This window comes from Thalia democratica, chromosome 3 (assembly GCF_965202585.1).
Source record: "Thalia democratica chromosome 3, ktThaDemo2.hap1.1, whole genome shotgun sequence".
NCBI classification, from domain to species: Eukaryota; Metazoa; Chordata; class Thaliacea; order Salpida; family Salpidae; genus Thalia; species Thalia democratica.
Window position 1 is genome coordinate 14650553 of NC_139167.1, and position 22772 is coordinate 14673324.

The 22772-nt window shown below is 22.2% G+C and overlaps 1 protein-coding gene across 1 annotated transcript; it reads right to left on the bottom strand.

The window, feature by feature from the left end:
- Positions 1 to 13675: 13675 nt before the first annotated feature.
- On the bottom strand, positions 13676 to 15643 carry LOC145832007 (uncharacterized). Its single transcript, XM_082939367.1, has 5 exons — positions 15556 to 15643; positions 15189 to 15338; positions 14423 to 14916; positions 14185 to 14295; positions 13676 to 13820 (listed from the first exon to the last, which is right to left on the bottom strand). Exons 1-5 carry the CDS (start codon positions 15638 to 15640, stop codon positions 13740 to 13742), a joined length of 921 nt encoding a protein of 306 aa, XP_082795493.1. The 5' UTR covers positions 15641 to 15643; the 3' UTR covers positions 13676 to 13739.
- Positions 15644 to 22772: the final 7129 nt, after the last annotated feature.

The following is a 22772-nucleotide window of genomic DNA, read 5'->3' on the forward strand; positions in this document are numbered from 1 at the left end:
TTTATTTTTTGAACTTAAACGTCTACGTTTACTTGTAAAAAGCAGATATATTCAGATATTTTACAACAATCGATTTTGGTAAAAAAAAATATGGAAATCAGTTAGTTTCTCACAAAAACTTATGAATTGCAAGCAAATTACCTTAGCAAATAACAAATTAGTTTTAAATTATAACTTATTATTATACACTTATACTATAGCAAATTGTAGTCTTTTAAAGCTTTAAATTTATATTTTCATGTTGAATAACCCCATTATAAACACAAATCAGTCTAACGAATCAAATTTGTTAATTGATACTAATAGTTATTGGTTAAATTGTAAGTTACAATGATATTTACTTTTTATAGTACATATAAAGTTTAATTGCAGTGTTTTACTAACATCTAATAAATGATTCTAGCTTATGTTGTTTCTGATATTTTAAAATAGTTTACGATAAATAGTTCTTTACTTTAATTATTTAGCGATTTCACAATTAATTCAAAACAGTTCAGAAATTAACTACTATACTTCGATAAACATACCTTAATTTTAATTGAACGACTAAAATGTTTCGTTGAATAAATTGTATTACAAACGATTGAAAAACTTCTTTAAAAACTCGTTTTGAATTGCTTAACAAATCTTCATAACTTATCTAACTTGTTTAACTTTATAACTGATTAATGATTGTGTTTAAGTTAATCTAAAGTTAAGAGTCGTCAATAAAATCCAGGCTTAATTTTTTTTATAATAAATTAAATATTTATTAAATTTTGTGTAATATTTTCAATTTGAAACAATAAAATGTAAAAAAAATTTAAAACGCTTCTGCTTTCCAGTTGTAAAAAACAAAATAGAAGAAAAAATACGAAGTAAAAATCTTTTTTTAAATAAAGAACATTATCCAACTTTTGTAATAATAAACAACATAAACGTTTTAGTAAAAAAAATTTTGAATTTTGTATTTTAGTTTATATTGTTTATGTAACATGTATTTAAATTATAAATAAATTAAATTTTTAAAATAAGGACTACATTGCTTTTCTTATATCAGAACTATTAGTATCAACAGCAGAAAAAAATTCAACATTAAAGTTTATCATTTTATCTAATTAACGTAGTTCCGTAGTAATTAAAAAACTACTCGATTCAACAAACTGTTTGACAGAAAAAAAAAGATTTTTTCAGAAGTATTTTGGATTTAATTACGTTACATTTTTCATCGTGAGTTATAAAGCAGTTAAAACTTCTGCTTAAAAGTATATAATAAAGTTAGAGTTAGATATTAACACCGAATAGTTAGTATAATAAATGAAGTATAAAATAGTTGTGAATTTTATTTTTTAACTAGGTTTAAATTATAGGCTTAAACAACTTATGTAAATTCTTAACATTTCTTTAAATCAAATTTTCATAATTTGTTACATTTAATACAACGTTATACGATACTTAAAAACAAATTACACTAAACATAAATAAGTTTAGTTAAGATAAAAATTGTTTTAAAAAAGGAAACTAGAAACTTCGTAATAAAAAATTGAGTATAAACTAGATATTTAAGTAAGAAATTTATCCTTTTTATGAAATTTTTCTCATTTTTTTTTCGGATAAAGTTATCTAAACAGTTTTAAAAAATATATATTACATTTATGTACAGTTTTTATAATATTGTAAATATAAAGCAGTGTTATAATAGTTTAATTTTTTTGTCGCAGCAATTCACGTTAAACTACATTAACTGTTTTATTATACACACAGAAGCAAAAAAAAAAAACATTTCTATGGCCCTTAGACAGTTTGACAAAGTAGTTTAAGTATTTTAGGTATTGTTAAATTATTAAAGTTATGCTTAATTCAATTAAAATTACAAAGCTTAAAATATAGTAATTTTTCTTACTTAAAATATTAAATAAATAAGTTTAAATAATAAATTAAGCTTTATAGAAAAAGACGGAGCTGTAATTTTTTTACAAATTTGCAATATTGTTAAAATATTTAATTGTATGTTATTTATACTTTGAATGTTGAGATATGCGTTTAGTACATTTATTTTTCAGTTCATTACTTTAATTTTATCACTATTGTTCACTTTAATTTATAAAATAGTACTTTAGAGTTCTAAGCTTGTATTATTTGCTTTAAAAAAAAAACGAACATTGTAAATAGTAAAATAAAGTAAACACTCGGGTAATTAAGTAATCTTTAAAAGTTTAAGTTAAAATATTAATTCTGCATTTGAAAACAACAGTGACGTAACAGTCGAAGAATTCACGAGCTAAAAGGAATGTATAAGTATTACAGAGAAAAGTAATCTGTTTCTACTATGTATTAAATAAATTTTAAAGCTCAGTTATATTTTATACAGGACAGAAGTTCTGTTTATCTTTACTAATAGTAACGTTCAAAAGTAGCAAAAAACTTATTAAGCTTATAAACTTTTATACTTTGGTAATTTTCAAAATTATTTTACCAAAACTATTCTGCTAAAAATAATATATGTTGTCCTTAATATATTTTATGATTAAACTTTAATTTTTTTATTCTTTTAATAATTTAAAGATAAGCAAGCGTAAAAACAATTTAGTTCCTAATACCATTGGTATTTTAATAAAAGTTGGAAATCCTAATTTATAACCTACTTACTTTTTATTCACAGTAAAATAAATTTATCGACTTTTATATTAGTTAAACAAAAAAGTTTTGTTTTATCTATATGCTTAAGTTTATTTGCTTTAGTATTATTTAAACAAGTTTAATCCAACATTAAACCTTTGAAAATAATTTGAAGCCGTTACTTGAAGGAAAAACAAAAAAACGTATCTAAAAAATATTTTCATAACTATTGACAATTTATTTTATTAATGAGAAAAGAATATTATGTATCCAAAAAATATGTGCAATGCATGTTTCTAAGCAACGAAAAATCGGAAAAAACTGAAAAATATATTTAAACTTTCCTACTCAAAAAACATTACATTTTGATTTGTTATACATGCGATGTGAATAAAATTTGAGCAATTCTTAAATATTATAAATTAGAATTTACTTACATTCTAAGTATCGTACAATAAACCAGCTATTTAAAATATATTAAGACAATATTTCGTTAGTTTCTTCACAAAAAAAATGCTTAATATAAATAAGCGTAAATATTTTTATGAAGTTTTGCTTTAATATATTTAACTTAAATATTAAATTTAAAAAAATATTGATTTAAAAATCAAATAGCAATTATATTTGTAAAAATTATTCTTCAAAAAGTAAAAAAAAACTTATATAAAAAAAAAGTCTGTTTTAGTTTTAAAAAAAAGTTTTTTATTTAACTTTGAATATATAGTTTTGTTAAAAATTATGTTTTTAGCTTTTACTCTTGTATTTTTTATTTATTATTATTAAAAAGTATTTAATTATAAAATAAATCTGTAAATAATGAAAAAACATCTTTTGTTTTATATTATTTATATAATCTTTTAGTTGGATTATTTTCGGTGTATAAGTACTTATCTTTGGTAAAAGAGTTCAATTTGTGAATTTTACTTGTCTGAAACTTTGCTTAAATTAAAATTAAACATGTTTAAGTTATTTTGATATAAGTTAGAGATGTTTTGTATATATTGTATGCAACACATTTTGGTTTTTGTAAAAACCTAAAATAATTACTAAACTAGCTAAAGCTGAAGATTAAGCATTAAAAAAAACCTTACTTATCTTAAAATTACTAAAAAAGTATACTTAGTAGTAAACTATTTCAAACACAGTTGAAATTTTTGGTTTGAATTAGTTTGATTCCACTTGACGATTATGGTGACGTAATAATCAAAAACCCGTAAAACTTTGAATAGGAGTTTGATAAGAGCTTGCCACTTTTAATTTCTATTAAAAACGTTTAAATATGAATGTGTCTGTTTTTATTTGTAGCGAGTAATATACTTGTAACATAATAACTGTCTCATCAAACAGTTTTATGTTTGAAATAAGTATTTTGTTTGAGTCTAACAAATTAAAAAAACTAAATAAAAGTGTAAGCAGCAACAGTAACAACATTGTTAAGTGAATATTTTAAAAACTACAGAACTCTTAGAATGCTATTTTAATAAAAACAAAACATTAAATACTAATTAATGATCCTAAGTGTTATTCTTTTACAAATAGACAACACTTTACAGACAAATTATATTTTTCGAATACAAGAATATTTTAAATATCAGCATTAAAACATTTTTTTTAATCTGTTTACGATACAGAAAATTCTGATTATAAATATAAAATTTTTACTAATACATCATAAATTTAATTTGTATACTTATAGTTTTACAAAATTTTTTACTAGTTTACCATTTCTTAAACTTATTATTTAAAAATTTTAGATAAACTTAACAATTTTACAATATTTAAGTTATTTAATTTTTTTCTTTACTACATTCAAAAGTTTTTTTGACCATCTTAATTTTATTTTGTAATCAGAATGTTGCTAAACAGAAAGTACTTAAACTGTTACAAATTCGTTTGCTTTCTTAATACAACTTAATCAATTAGTTTAGTATTTTAGATTTTTAGTGGAAATTAAATGCAAAAATTACTATTTTAAAGCGACTTTTTTTATTTCTTAAACATTAACACGTAAAACACCGACTTCTTTAAATTTTCACAATGAACAAAAAACTCGTTTTATTATGAGTTCATTGATGCTTTTTACTGAAGTTGTAACGTAATAAACAAACAGTTCCTAAACTGAAAAAAGAACTGACATTAAAGCCTACAGTGCGTACTTAATGATTAAATAAAGTTTAAGTATCCGTAATAATATTTGAAAGAGGTTTAAAACCGTTAAAATTCATTATAGTTTATATTTAACTGAACTATTAATGTTGCATCGTATATTTCGAAAAACTTTAGATAAATTGTATTGCTTAAAAGGTTTAAAGTTTTTTATACACAATATATTACTTTGACACAACAAGGATTTAAAAAATATTAGTTTTAACCACTTTGTTACACAATAGTAGTATTTTAAAATAAGTTATAATAAAATTCTTTATAAACTTTTACATAACGAAACTTAAATTTAATGTTATTAAGTTTTTAGTTAATTACTTTTTACAATAACTGAAATACCTTACATCGGGTAAGGAATGTTGTATAAGTTTTCATTAAAATATTAAATTTGTATTATTAACTTTCACACTAAACTCTTTTTTTTAATATTACTTAATTACACATAACTAAATAACCCGAGTATCTATAGTAAACTGAAAAAGTAGTAATTTTAAAACTTCGTTTAAATACAAAAGTGAATTAAACGTTGTAAAAATCTAAGTTTTAAAAATGTATACGAGACAAAAAGAAAAGTAAGCTTTTTGTGTATTAGGAAATTTGATGCATATTATTTTAAGAAAAGATTAATATTACTGTTTATACTTGTAATCTACTTATGTTTAACAATATTTATTACAAATGTCATAAATATAAATTCCTTGGTCAATGAAATTATCTACTAAAACAACCGTAGTTTTATTATTTAACTTGGCAAACTATTTGATTTCATCTTAAAAAATATATTTATGTCTAATATGTATGCAAAAAACGTATTTAAACTAATTTTCTGAAAAGTCAGCAACTTTTTAAGTTTCTTATATTGTTTTTCTTTAGTAACTCTTGAACTCTTTTCAAATTAAGTTATACCTGTGTATTATATAAATAGCCTTTAATGATTCTTTATCAAAAAAAAAGGTAAGTTTTTTATAACTGTTTACAATTTAATACTCCATAACAATAAAAGTAGCGTTTTAAAACTTCAAACGCGCTACAGTTGTAAGCAATGCATCTGACAAACATAGTGACGTAATAATCGAAAAACGCTTCGTGACAACAGACTGTTTAGTTATATCAAACTTACTCAATAAAAAGGTGGAGCGTTTTGGTTCTAAATGTTTGTGATAGTTTAAATTAAGTAACTAAATTTAACAAACCAAAATAGTTTTTGAACAATTGTCGTTGTCACTCAATATTAATTTATTATTATCTTTTTATTTAAGTACTATAAATATTTCTATTAACTTTAAAACATTTCAAAAACATAATATATTTTAAATTTCTTACAAACTTAGAGTTTCGGACTTTTAAAACTTCGGTTTTAAATTTAGAATAATACTTAAAGGTGGTATAAAATTTGAGTATAATTTTTCGATAGCTTTAATTATTGTTTGAACAACTACTAAAATAGTTTTATGCAATTTTAGAATACATACATGGGGAATTAAGTGAAAACTTCCGCTATAAATCGTTATTATTTGTTTTATCGCATTTTTATATGCTATTGAGTATAATGGTTTATTAATTTATTAAACTCAGATAATAAGTAAAAGCAAAGAATTTACTCTTATATAAAGTTCTAATAAAGCTTATAAACTATTAAAGTAGTTTTAAACATACTCATAATTAAAAAGCACGAATCGAAAATTTTAAAATTTGAACAAGTAAAAAATTTAAAAAATTGAGAATTAATAGTTAAAAAATCGAGTAGCGGTTAGTTATTTTGTTTTGCTTTTACTTACATTTTTCTGTGATTTTACAAAGCGAAACACAAACAAGTTTTGTTTCATACAACATTGTTTTATTATAAAGTGCTGATTATAAATATTATAAATTCAATTAAATTCTAAAGATAAATTATAAATCATCTAAATATTTAAAACATGTACTTATTTTTGTATATATTTACACAAAAATATTGCAAATCAAATTCAACATATTTTTATTTAATTGCTTATTTAAATTTAATATTTTAATTACATACTTTTTGTTTTGTTATTTTATCCTATCTATAAATAAATAAGCTACTTACTTTTAACAGTTTGATCTAAAAACCAATCCCGCAAAATTATTAGCTAATATTATTTAAAACAATGTTTAAAAAAAGATTATGCAAACTTAAAAAAACATACAACAACTGTTCAATAACAAAATATTCTCATAACCGCAAATTCTTTATTTGAAAATTAAATTGACGTAACAACCAAACGAATGTACTGTTTCTAAAATAGAGCATACATAAAATTTTAAGATGTTTTTTTGATAACTAAATCAATGTAAGCAAGATATGAATTTATCGGGCACTTTATTTAAAGCGGGTTAAATGCCCGTGCTAATACTAAAAACTCAAATTAAAATGTTTAAACACAAAAAAGATAGTGAAATAGTTTTTAATTTGATATGTTCATGTAAACTAATTGTAAACGAGATTAGACATAAATGATTTGTCTTGCTTTTGTCTGAACTGATATAGGCGAAAATCTTATAGTGCTATGAACTACATGATATTTTTTATTTATAATATTAATACAATTTAAAACCTGTTATGTTAATTAAAAAAAACTTTAATTATATAATGATTACATATATGATAACTCGTTAATTAAGATTAAAGTAGTTTTTACCAACTTAGATTACATAAATACTTCAGTAAAAAAATAATTTTATGTATATTTGCTAATATTTAATACAGTTACTTTTTGTTGCATAAAGGTTTTTGTTATTGTTATGTGTTCTGTATCTGCATAATCACTTTATCAAAAACGCATAGTCAAATTCGTATGATAGCTAACATACTTGTACAAAGTCTAAAATTATTAATTAATAAATGTTAGTAATTTAGTTTAACAAAACGATATGTTAAATATTTTTAAAAACTAATAATGATTTATTTTTTTAAATTCTAGAATTGTATTAAGTAAATAATAAGTTTATTCTCTATATAAATACATCGCTTATAAACTCTAAACACTTTAACATGTAATTAGTTTACAACTCTTGTATTTAGCGGTAATAGTTTTTAGCAATAGACTTTTTAGCAATAATTATGCCGTGTAGAAACATCTTCACATTTTCTATAATTGATTAAAAAATAATATGAATAATTATAAGTTATTCTATTTATGCGTATAACTTATTTTAATTACATTCATGAATAGGTATAATGTTATTGAGGTAATAATTGTTTAATGTGATATTGTTTTTAAAATATTTAACTGTTTTAAGTGTTGATTTATGTTATGATTTAATAGTTTAAGTAAAAGCAGACAGAAAGTAATTTTTATTCTCTTTCAAAACAAAAACTTTCGTTTTAGGTAATCATTTTTTGTTATCTTACAAAAATTAGCTAGTAAACGAGAAGTTAGTTTCCATTTTAGTTTATAAAATTACTCTTATAGCTAAATAATTAAGTATATTGTATTTTTAATACTTAAAAATGTTCTTACATTTTTTTAGTTAATTATGTTTAAAAAAATTAGAACTTCAATATGATAATAATAGTTTTACTTAGCCATTTTAGTTTTATGTCTGTAGTTTATTGTTAACTTTCACTAGTTTTAAAATGTAAAATAAACACATTGGTGTTTAATCACTTAAACACCACTGTGCAGACTTGTTTGTAAAATGTTTTGTTAAGTAATTAACTTTATTAAAAAAAATATTTTTATCCAAAAACACCAACAGCTTTTAAAATCAACTTGAAATATTTGTTTGAGCTGCATAGTTACGTAACAATGATAAAAATATTTAAACTCAAAACATTAAATACTATAAGTTTAAGTTTGTTTAGTTAACAATATGACTAGCGATTTATTGCATTTTATTTTATTTTATTTTATTGGAATAAACCTTCCGATTTTAAATACTTAATTAAAAATTTTAAATGAACTTCGCTGTTTATAAAAGTATAATATTAGTATTCTATTTTACCACTTGTATTGTTGAAGGAAAAGTTTATAAATCTACGTTTTTTTTATGACATTGTATTTTCATTTAAATTGAACCACACTGTAATACATTCTGAAACACGTAAAACTTAAAATGCTTTAAGAAAATATTTTTAATTACTGTAATCTTTAAATATTTTTTCTATATCTATTTTTATGTTTTTTTTCATAAAAACTAAACTTATTCGTTTGTTTGTAATGTTTGTAATGATCATATATATATTTAGATATTAAACGAGAATTTATCTCGTTTTAAAACTTGTTTGAAGGTCAGTTAGTATCTCATAAAATTTTTTAAACTGTTTCTGTTTTTTACTACTTGCTAATTTGTAAAGCTAGAAGATTTCTCTTGTTACGTCACTATTGTTTTTAAATGTCTATTAATTTATTAAATTGCACGTTTAAATCACAATGAAAATCTTTTGTTGCTTTTACTTGCTTTTTTTTACATGGTTATACTAACTTTATAAGTTTAACCGTTTTTTACAGTTTTTGTTTATGTTTTTGGAAATTAATGTAGTTAGACTGCAGACTAAATCGAATTATTTTGTTTATAAACAAAAACTAATTCACTTTTATATAAACAAATGAAAAATATTATATAAATATCTAGCTCTGTTTAGAATTTTAATCAGAAATTACTTTCTATAAACAAATTTTATTTTTTTTAATGAGATAGCAAATAACATGTTGTATAAAGGTTTTAGTTTTATAAACTGTTTTTTCTAACGAGTTTTATCCACATCAATGTGATATTTTTTTACATTTATTTTAACTAACTAAAACAGTAATTTGTTCGATTTGTTAATGAAATAAAAGTCTTTTAGGATAAACAGAAAATAATATTTTTTATTAAAAAAAAAAAAAGTTCTTATCTTCTATAAATACATAGAAATTCTGATATTGTTAATAAATAGTACTAAAGTAAATTGATTTTTTATAAATGTAACAGTACGTACTAAAGTATACTACTATTTAGACTTTTATTTTTTGAATAATGGTTTTATTTGAAAAAAACATTTTTAATTCAAATAAAACAAAACAAACAAAATTATAAAGATAAATTTTGTAATCTTTTAAAAATTATAAGACAGTATAAATTTTTTAAGTTTACACTTGATTTTAGTACTAATGCCCAAGCAACATATAATTAGTATAAAAAAATTACAAAGTATTAAATTGAAATAAAAAAAAAAATTTTTTACTTTACATAACTATAAAGAAAGTATTTTTCGCAAATTAAAAGTTTTATTATCATTTAATGCGATTCAAAATATATGAAAATAAAATATTTTTAACTTAAATTGGACTCTTCAATTAACAAGATAATTTTTTTTACTACAACGTAGGTTAGGACATTCGATAAGTTTTGTTTTGAGAACAATAATAAAATTTTTTGTAATAAATAAATAGTTTTGAAGCTTTATTGTTTTTGAATTGTTTTGGTTTTCTAGAGATAACAAAGTTGAACCCTAAAGTTACCCTAATTCTTCATTCCTAGATAGATTGTTATAAGTTTTCACACATTATTTTCTAAAACGTAGCTCAGTTTTAACTAACTCGTAAACTCTACTCGTAAACTACAAACAAAAACTTCGATAGAGCGTTTACATATAAGTTCCTTTCCTATAATTAATTGACGTTCTCAAATAACATTTCCGTAAAGCTTTTAATAGTTTCTGTAATACGAAACAAATTTAATATTTTTAATAGCTTAGAATTATTTCAATTTTCTATTAATATAAAAAATGGAAGATCTTATATACGAAACAGTTTAATGTTTTTTACGTCACACGCTTAATATTTTATTTCGATTTAAGTAAAAAAAAACAACGTTTACATAACAAGCTGCATTAATTTTGTTCTTTATAGAACTATTATTTACTTATTTAAAAAATAAAAACGAAAGCAAATACTTTTTTTTATTTTTTTTTAAACTAGTTTTTTTTTCTTTTACATACCATCAAAACAGAACTGTATTTTTATGTAACGAATAAATCTTAAAAATCGTATTTATAGTCAAGTTTTTAGAAGAAAATAAAAATTTAACGAGCATTTCACTCGCTTAAAAAATTTCACAAGAGACTTCATTATTAATAATATTCTTACTACTGCCCTAGCCTACTTCTTATTATGTGCTTCCAATTTTCTCAAACAATAAATTTTAAATTGCTACGTCACTAAATTGTCAAGCGAACAAAACTAGCTCGCTTCAAGTTGTAAAGTATAATTCCCAAATATGAATAGTTTAACCTTTTTAAAACTGTGAAGTATCAATTAGTGGTCTTAAAGTTTGAAAAAACTGTATTATATATAAAATAACAATACGAAAAGTAATTAAACTAACAGTTAAAAAACTATTTTAGCTAAAAAACTTGTGAGCAAAACAACAAGCTTTTAATAAAAAGTATTTTTTTTTAACTTCAAACTTTTTTTGTTCGAAAATTTATTTTGTATAACAGTTCATAATAAAAAGATGAGTTGGCTTTAATAGTTAATTTATAGTCCATTAATTAAACAAAAGTTTAACATTCCCAGTTATTTAATTTTTAGCTATTTAATTTTTAAACTTAAAACATGTTTATCTAATTTTAAAAATAGTATAGTAAAGTATAAAATTATGCCATTTATGCTTATGATTAGTTTTGAGTACAAACATTAATAGGTATGATTTTATTGAGGTAATATTTATTTAATGTAATATTGATTTTAAGTTTTTAAACGGATTTATGTATTAATTTATGTTATACTTTAACAGTTTTAATAAAATAAGAGAGTAATAAAACTTTTTTCTCTCTTAAAATAAAAAAATTGTTTTAGGTAATCAACTTTTTTTATCTTTCAAAAAGTTGGCTAGTAAACCAGAAGTTAGTTTAAATTTTTGTTGATAAATTACTCTTACAGCTACGTAAATTACAGCTAATTAATTTTACAGCTAAATATTAATAATTTATTATAGTTTAGTTTAAATTTAGTTTGCATGTGCGTATTCACAATATGCAAAACGTTTTTCAAATTATAAATTTAGAAGAAACTAATTTTAGGTAAGTGTCTTACTGATGTAGCAACATAAATAATTTTTTTTGATAGGATGTAAAGCAATCAAACCGTTTTTTATTAATAATAACATTTCTTTCAATTTATTACTCAAATATTTTTTTTAAGTAAATTGGTTTGTATTCAACTAACCAATAAAAAATTTTTGACGTGTAAGTATTTTGATGACGTAACAACATAAGTCCTGCAGTTTTGTTTGACAAATGATTTTTTTGAGATGAGATCAATCAAATGAAAACTTATAACCTAAAAATATTTGTACTGCAACACCTTGAGGTTTAAGATTTATATATTCTTATCAAAACAAATTACTAGCCATGAATAATTAGCTACAGTTGTTTGCTACCTATATCTGAAGTGGTAATTTTAATCCATCATACTTGTAATAAAAATTTTTTAACATAGAGCACGATCCATATAAGTAAAACAAGATAAAAAGTATTGCTACCAATATGCCTGTTAATCACGTTTGTTTTCACCATAACTATTTATAAGTATAATCATAGTGCATTAGAAGATGTGTATATAACAAAAGTTTTACTACAAATTTGCAAAAGTTAAATAAACGAGTCTCTATCTTAACCCATGAAATCTTAATGTTAATGAAAATAATAAAATTTAAAAATAAATTTAAATAATAATAATAATAATATAATGTTTAATAGTTTATGAAACAAAATGATTATTTAACCAAAAGTTCAACTTCTAAACCTCAATTAATTATAACAAACTTAAAAATAATAGTTTCATAATCTTAATTATATAAAATAGTTTTAATTACTTAAGTAGTAGTAACAAAATTATTACCGTTTTTACCACTTTAATAAGAGAAAAAATACAAAGCTTTTGAAGTTTTGTTCGTAAAAACATCATAAAATATTGCAAAGTAGTAAATTAATAAACAAGTTTAGAATTAATTTTACTTTCCATAACTAACTACAAATTTATTTTTTGTGTAAATTTAAAGTTTAAATTATTTAAACGTGATACAAACTTGTATTAAACTATTGTATCTGATAAATTATTTGTAAATAAAATCTGACTTATTAGTTACAACTTTAAAATGAATTTAATAGAAGTTAGTACGATCGATATGTTTCATTTTGAGAAATAACAGTTATTAAGTAAGTAAACTGTTTATAAAAATAACGAAAGTTGAACCCTAAAGTTACTTTACTTTGTCATTTCTAGATCTTGTTTAAAATCGACACATTATTTTCTAAAAATGAACTCAGTATACACTCAACTCATAAACCTGTTTTTAAACAAATACTTCATTATACCATTTACATACAGCTTCATTTCTTATAGCTTACACACGAAATAGCATATAGCTTTTTCAAACCGCTAAAAACAAGCTTTTGAAATACGAAACAAATAAAATATTTTAAACAGCGCCAAATTGTTGAGAATTTCAATTTGATACAAAGCTCTAAAAGTCTCGTATACAAAACAGTTGCATTCGTTGCACACTTATTTTCGTTATAAAATTCAGCATTTACAAAGCAAACTGTTATTATTTTATTTTCAACTGAAAACTTAAAACGAACAAACAAATGTAAAGACAATCCTTATCAAAAATAACCTTAAAAAACTGTTAATAATATAGCTAGTTTCATAACTTAATATGCATAAACATACATTGTGAAAAAAACTAAAAATAAAGCATCATCTTAAATATTTAAAAACTTTAAAAGATCAATGATACTTAGTGAAGTATTTTATTCATAAAAAAAAGTTTTAAAATATTATTATCTTTACACATGAAAAAGTCAATAACTTAGTAAAAGTAAACGTAGTGAAAATGTTTCCATTTAGTTCAAACAAAAAAAATTCTAAAAAACTGTTTGATAAAAAAGAGGCCTTTAGTGTACTTAAGCAGGCAACAAAACGACAAAATATAAATCTAAAGAAACATTTAACATTTAATAAAAAACTTCAACACTTCTTTAATGAGTTCGGTTTTTTACTCAAATAATTTCCTTTTTCATCAACACATTTACATCTTGACTTCCAACACTGTGAATAATCGATGTATTTATTTAATAAAAAAAATATTATTTTATATAAATAACAATTTTGACACAAAAAACTAAAAATCTTAAATTAATTTCAATTTATGAATGCAAGGTTTAGTTCAATTTTTAAAAGTTAGTTTTAAACTTTGAAAAAAGTTTTGAAATACTTGTACTAATATATAAAGAGCTCGTTGATAAGTGTTAATAATTTTTGTTTTCAATAAGAAATATTAAATTAAAAATAATAATTAATTGATAATAAGTGACCTTAATACACGCTAAACTAATTATATGACACAATTTTACAAAATAAAAAAGTACAATTAGTTAAAACTTTAAACTGTTCATTACGTCAAAATACTAACAAACTGTTTATTAGTAGAGTAAAGTCCTTCTTTAGTGCAATGTATTTCCCATGTTCTTCTTTCTTTTTTATAAACCTTTCTCAGAAATCTTTTGTGTAAAAAACATGGAAACTGTGAATTTTAATTGTTAAAAACTATCAAAAATGTGCCTAAAGTCATATGAATGTTAAAAACATTTAATAAAAAGCTACTATAAGTTTATTAAAATTCAAAAAAAAAAGAGATAAAAAATATTAACTTTTGCCTTTGAAAACATCTTAGTTATTTTGTTACAATGAGGACCAAACAATATTTTGAAATAATTGTTTTTTAAATTTTTGTTGAGTACTGTATTATTTCCAAATCCAGTAAAAAATGCATTTCTCCAGTTTCTCCTTAGTATTAATTTGTTTTCAAATAATTTATTAAAGAACATATTTCTTCCATTTCTGCTGAGTACTGTGTTGCTTTCAAATATTTTATTAAAGTACATATTTCTCCAATTTCTGCTGAGTATTGTGTTATTATTAAATGCTAGATTACTATTTCTATTTCTCCAATTTCTGCTAAGTTTTCTATATTTTTCAAGTTTCATTATAAAAAACTTTCTTCTAATGTTTCTGTTGTATATTGTATTGTTTCTAAGTAGTTTATTGAAGTATTTTTTTCTCCAACTTCTACTGTTTGTTGCATTATTATCGAGCTTTTGTATGATATTCATTAATTGCATTGCAGATTTTGTTTTTAAAAATTCTGAAAAAACAATTTAGCTAGCGAGTGTCGGAAAAATTGTAAAACAATATACTTAAATAGTTGCGTTAATCAATATAATTTGTAAATAAAAAGACAACTTTATTTTTATAAGTATTTCTAGTTCTTTCTATTAGTTTAAATTTATTAACAGCAAAATTAGACTTTTTGACATTAGTGCAACACCTAAAGAGTTTAACAAAGACAAAATAAGCATTTAATATTAGAGTAATAGTAAAATAAATACTTTTTGATATAAAGCAATTAAATCATACTTTGCTCCTTTGATTTTTCTCTTGTAATAACATCAAATTTTTTCTTACTGAAACTTCTGCACACATAATCACCAGGATTATTCAAGTCTTTCGGCAAGCATAGCTTACCATTATTACATTTGTACTTCAATAAATCACAGGTTGAATTAACTAAAAAAGAATTATTAAGAGTGATCTTGGATTGTTTATAACATTTCTAACTTGTTTTTAATTTTTTAAATTAATCAAATTCCTCTTTATTTATATTTATATTCTTTAGTTTAATATAAGCTAATTCTTTGTTAACAATATAAGTGTAAAGTTGTAAGTTATTAAAAAAAAAAGTTTGTATATATACTTTTGTTTACACTTTCAATTAAAAACTCACCATATATATTTTTTTCTGGTTTTGGTTTTGCATTCGTTTGTACGTTGTGTACAGCAATTATTAAGAAAATTAATTTGAGGCACATATTAAATCTGTATTTAAAATTATATAAATGTCTTTCTTGAAGTAGTTTAAAACAAAATTAAAGCTTTTTGCTCAACTATTATAATTTTTATATGTTTTATTTCAAAATTTTTAGGTATTTATTATCCTGAACTTAAAATTTTTAAACTTTTTCACTTAACAACTAATATAAAAATTCTAACATAATAATTTAAAATATGTCTTTAGTTCTTAAACTCATTTACTGTTACTTTTGATAGACATACTTCAAAAGCAAGACGAAAAACTAAAGAATCTATAAAATCTCACAACTATTTTATATAAAAAAAAAACTTTTGGTTGATAACTGTTACTCTTTGTTTTATTTTATAATCGTCAGAAAACTCTGTTCTATAACTATACTATGTATAATTTGTCATAAACATTATATAATTGTAATAATACTTTTCGTTGAAAAAACTAGCAAAAATAATAAAAAACCAACTCATTAAACTCATATGACTAAATTGCAAATTAAATATAATTTTGTGAAATTTTATGTTCCACATTTGTTTACAACTCTTATAACTTCAGCCCAACAACAAAGCTTGAACGATTATAAGCGAAGTGTTTCCTTATTGGAAATACTGTATGCAAATTATCGCTTATATGCGGCATTTTTTGTAGGATTTAAAATTGTATGCAAATAGAATTGTTCTTAGCCGTAAACGGTGTTTTTTCGTAAGATTTACGTAATACTACTTCACTTATAAAAATACAATTAAAAACTTAAAAATTTAAAAAAGTTTATTTCTTTAATTTTATTCAAAGAGATGTGTAGTACCAATTTCTAAATACGCTTTAGAAAAATTAAAACTTAAATTACTAATTATTTAATAACTTATATAAAAAAAACATAAGTTTGGTAAAAATTGTTTTAATTAGTAAATCTATAGCATTTAATACTCAAAAATTTCACTAAAAAATAAAGTCAATACTTTTAAGGTAGTTAAAGTATGTTTTATTTGCTTAGTTCTTTGAAATAATAAATTATAAGCTTTTCCGTAAACAATAGTAAATATTTGTTTTATAAAAAAATTAAACAAAACAAAGTATTGTATAAAAGTATATATATACAAACATCTAAACTACTTTTAAACATAATATCATTTAATAATAACTCATCTCAATTAGTTTCAAACATTTTTACTAACAAAACATATTCTATATTAAATGCACGATATGAAATACTCATTTACATTAAAAATGTACCAAAGTTTTCTTTTGTTTTTAGATCGAACTTAACTTAACATACTTTTGACAAGATCAAGATAAGAAAATTTTTGTTTGTTTATTGCTTCCTAAACTACGAAGTCAAAAGTACTAACTTGGTTTATTTTATTACAAACTGTAGTGCACTAGGAAGTTTAAACATTAAACAAAAAAAAGTTTCTACTTAATTAAAGCTGAACACTTTTGTATTGAGGTACTATATACCTAATGCGTTTTATTAGAATTATACTTAAAAAAGTATTTTGATGTTATTAAACCAAAAACTTTTAAAAGATATATTTTGTTTAATTGAAAAAGGATAAAATTTTAAGTTTCACACAAAACTAAATTTTAAAATTATCTATAAAAATTTAGTTTGAAATAGAGTTTTTGCTAGTTTTGGTTTTAAGGTCTTAATTTACAAAACCTTTTAACTATGTTGTAATACTATAGCATACTAACTAAATAAGAATTAATTTAACATAATTGCATGTTTAAACCATAAGCCAAATAAGCACTAGTTTATTTGTATATACTGTATTTTGATAATTCTAGAAAATAAAAATATTTACATACAACACAAACAATAATCATTTTATAAAAAATAAGTAAAATAATAGTTTTTAATTTCAACCTACCATCTTACTAAAAACAAAAAAACTGTTCCTATAGTAAACTATTCCTACAGTAAAATACAAATATTTTCTAAAATAACAAAATGCGTTACTGACTAAATATACTTTTTATCGTTGAACATTATTGTGACGTAACGATAAAAAACTCCCAATTTATTACACTTTATTATACACAAATACTTCTACAATTATACATAACTGATTTGAGTAAAAAATTTAATCATTTAATTTTGAAACAGGTAAAGTTCCTGTTAAAAACAAAAGTATAAAAAAGTTAAGTTAATTTTGACTAATAGTTACAAAAACTCAACATATCATATTTTTTAAGTATTTAGTAAATTGTTTTTATCAACATTAAGGGTTTCATTTTCAAATTCAGTAAAAATTTCTTGAAACAACTGTATTTACTAAACAATTTTATTTACTTAAGAAATGTTTTTTCTATATTTCATCAAGGTACATTGCAATGAGATTTAAATATACTACAAGTTTTAAACTTAAACTAGTTCTATTTTTCAAAAATTAATCCACAATTTTACAAACAAATTTAAATCATACCTCTACTAAACTGGTTCAAAAGTTAATAAGCGTATTTTATAAAAGTTCAAACTAAATTGACTTTTCTTTGAGCTGTATTGTAATAAGATTAACATATTTATACAAACCTTATTCATTTAATTTTGAGTAGGTACAACTGTTGTTAAAACAAAATCATAAGATAACTTTTTGTTTTTAAAAGTAAAGTAATTCAAACAGATATTTATAACACAGATATCGAAGTAATTAAACACTAATAGTTTTGATCGTTTCAATTTTGCAGCAATAACAGTCGCTGTTAAAACAAAATTAATAACTGTTCTTTTATTTTAAAAGGTAAGGTTACCCAAATACAGCATGTTTTGTTGTTTGAAGTTACTAATTAGTTTATTTAGTTAAGTTTTGCAATGTAGACTATAAATAAGTAATTACAGGTTTTTAAACATACTAAGTAAATTTCATTACTTAAAAACTTTTTTTATAGTTAACCAATATACACCTAAATGAGATTTAAATTTACTATAAAGAATAGTACTAATGTAAGTAAAATTAGAAACTCTTAAATTTAAAATACCCAAAGTTTAAAAATCAAGCATTGTTACTTCCGTTTATTACCGTAAACACTTTGAAAAATATGTTTTGAAAATAAAATATTTTAAGAAAAGAACAATAATTTTCGTTTCCAAACTACAATAGATTAATGAAAGTTTGCAACATTTACAACATTTACATTTACAGTTACATTTTCTTAAATTAAAACTAACCTGAGGATAAAATTTGACCTAACAATTTTTAAAAACTTATTTAACTGTTATTTTTCTAAATGGAATTCAAATTTAAATATAAAACTTTGTTTACTTTATAATGTGTCTGAAGCAGTCAGTATATTTGTTAAAAATTTAAAAAGTTCACAAAAAAGGATATTACAAATACACTTTTATTTAAAATTTTGCTGGCTTAAACAACTTTTTTTAAACTGCTTTTTAAAAACTTTGACAATTAAGTACAGAATCAAAGTGAAAAGTAAAATTAGTAAAACAGACAAAAATATCAATAAAAAGAAAGTAAATTATCATAACAGCTTTTTATAATATATTAATTATTCAAGGTTATAGTTGGGTTGTAAAACTCTGTTTTTTCATTGTTATTATTTGAAAAAATCTCAAAAGGAAAAATTTTTTAAGTAATTAAAAACAGTTTTAATTTTCAGAGTTTTAAATTAAACTTATAAAATTTTTCTACTTTTCAAATATTTCCCAGTTAATTTCGCATTTTTTTTGGTTGTACCGGTATATGTTTGTTCAAAACAAACAATAATGTTTTTACTTTTTTTTTGGTTTTTAAGTAATTAAAACCAATCAAAATGTATGAAAACAAATAAACAAATCCAAGTGTTTTATGTTAAGCAATTTCAAACTTAGCTAATATATTTCAGTCATATTATTTTATATAAAGTACCTTAGTTTAAATTTACTTGTTTTTTACAAGTTTTAAACCAGCAAAAATATCATTGAAGTAGCAAGTAAAGTAAAAACTTACGTACATCGTAAATATTGTTATATATTGATATAGATAAAAACAGTACAAAAATCGATTTTTCCAGAATTTTACTTAATATTTTTATTGTCTGCAATCGAACCTTTTACCGGTTTTTTATCATTATTTTTACAAACATCTAGTATTTCATTTTTCATATAAACGTATATATTTTTTTGATATAAAAGTTTCTACACTTATCTATTTATACTGACCTCTTCGATTTAAACGGATGTACAACACTATTTTGAATATTTTTAAAAGCTATTCTGAAACATACTTAAACTTACTTAGCTAATAATCATTAACCCATGTATGAGTTCTGCATGTTAAAGAATATATTCCGATATAAAATTTTATTTTATTATAACACGTCTTTTAACGTGACAACAAAAATATGCTATTTTGCATTTGTAATTTACTTTTGACAATGCTGTTAGTACAACATTCATGAATTTGTAGTCTTTTTAAACTGATACCTTTAAGAAAGTGTTATACAAAATCCAAACGTCTTTGTAAGGCTTTGAGGTAAATTTTAAAAATCAAAGCAACAAGTTTTATTAATATAAATGAAGATATTTATATTAAACCTTAAAAATGTACATTTGTAACGAACCAATCATTACATTTTATGTTTCGTTTTATTTCAGAAGAGTTAAAGTTAAAGAATTTCAATGTTTTCAGTGACGTCACAACTAGTATTGAGAATAGAAAATGAGAAAAAGAAGCGTGAAGTAAATTTGAGAGAAAGAGTTTAAAACTTAGCTTGCAGACGCGTGTCGGCGGATTAGTGACGGGAGAGACGCGAGTCGGCGGATAACTGCCGGGGGAGAGAACGCACGCAACGACGTGTTGACGATAGGATTGCGAATCGTATGATGAACAATCGAGAAGGGTTTTGTTGATAGAATGTCGATAGAAAATTGATGGTCCAGTCTATTTTCTGTACATTTCAACAGCGTGTTTAGTAGTTAGTATATGTGCCTACTGGGCTCTTATCAGAAGTCATTGGTTTTAGTTTCTTTTCTTTCACTTATTTCACGATGTGTTTATTAATGTTGTATATAAAATCACGTGCACTAATAACTAGTTTTTTTATTATTATTTTCATGGTAAGTACTAGTATATCAAATAAAGCCTGCGTTCCATCTGAACGTCTGTAATACTTTAAATAACCGTTTCTTGTTATCTTATTTAAGAGCAGCTAAACCAACCTAACAACATCGTAATTGATGACGGTTACACATTAATCTTATATATAATATTGTTTTTTTCTGTTAAGTTTACTTATTTAGAGAGTTTCAATATTGTAACGTATCAATATTTTTTATTTAATTATAATATTTAACTTTACCCTTATTCTTTGCAGATTTATTTTTTAATATTTTTCTAACTTATAGTTAATAACAAAAAGTTTTTGTTATATGGTTTTTTTTACTTACAGTTATTGTAAAATCTATCCCGAGCACAAATTTATTTAGAAAAGTTTGCAATTATAATTGAATGCTTCGAAGTTTTATAACTGAAGTTATAATTTAGTTCTTTAAATATTTTTAGTTATGATAATAATCATTAATAAACGTTTCATCACGATGTAAAACAAAATTTTAGATAGTTGATTGTAAGTTTTTTTTTGTATGAACTTATATATATTTAACATAATTTTAAGTATAAATAATAGAAACGATTTTTATACTTCTTCCAAATATTCAATATAATTTTATAGTTCTTGTATCACGGTAAAACAAAGTTCAAGATAGTTGACAAAACTAGTTTTTTATTAAAACTACAAAATACAACAAAATCTCTCTTATTCTAAACCGAACACTTTATGGTAGTGAGTATGTGAATATGAACTGTGTTGTGACGTAACAATAAAAAAACTGCCATTTTAAACATAAACAAGGTTATAAATATAACAAAAACGTGATCATGAATATTTTGTATATCAAATCTTTTACAAACTTGTAGCGGTTACGTAAAATTCTTAAACTTAAACACTTTTTCAACTCAAACTGGTTTTACAGATAGCCGTTATTTTTTAGATTTTGTTTTTACTTAAAAACTACAACTGCTTATTATTATAGAAAAGTTTAAGAGCTTTCGATATACAAAGTAGACTACATACCATATATAGATTAGAACATATAAGCCAGTTTAGTACGTATGTATAAGCTATAGGACAGTATACCAATTTATGTTTTTAGCGATTATAAATTCCGTAATAGTTTAAATATTTTTTATAAGTTTCGCAGTTTTATTTTATTACTGACCACAGTATAATCTAAGTTAAAAAATTGTATAGATATTTTTAGATTTTTGTTCTTAAAGTTACACAAAGTGTGATTAAACGAGTTGATGTTTGCAATTCATTATTACTATGACGTAACAATCAGGGGCGTAGCGTGGGGAGGGACACTGGCGCAAATGTGCCACCCGAAGAAAGAAAAGAAGTAAAAATAAAAGAATGTAATATCTTAATCCTTTATTATTTATTTTTTATGCTTAATTTGCCTTTTCTCAATTATGTTTATCTAGTACTCCAAAAGTTAAACGAAATTTTGAATACCAATTAGTGACAAGTTAGGAAAATTACTCAATATACTAATTCGGTGCGCAAGCGAAAGTGCGCACCGATGTTGATGTAAAACTCCATAAGTAAAAATTTTATAACTTCAATAACTTCATAAGAATTTAGACTCAAAAAGAACGCAACTAACTAGTGCATCGCAGTAGTATAATCTTATGACAGATTTTTCTACAAAAAGTTTACAAAAATACGTCACCATTAAAGAAAAATTAAACAATTTTACAAGTTTTTTTATGTTACAATAAATGTTAAGACTACTGCTAGTTTTCTGATCTTTATTTTTGTAAACATACAAGAAAAGGTGTGTCGACCTATAAATTATAAACTTAGTTTGTGATTTTTATATTTAAAACAAATACAATCAGATGAATTAAATTTAAAAAGTATACTTTTAACTATTTTACAAAGTTGTAATAAATTGTAATAACAGTTATAAAGTTGGTTTATTTTAACTTCTGTGTAGTTATATTTAAATTATGTGCAATGAGGTGTTGTTATCACTGTTGTATTTTATATTTAAGAGATTGATATTTTTATCGTAAATAAAACAGATACTTTCGTTTTATTGAATATATTCCTTTTTCAAGATATAAAGTTTACTGTAA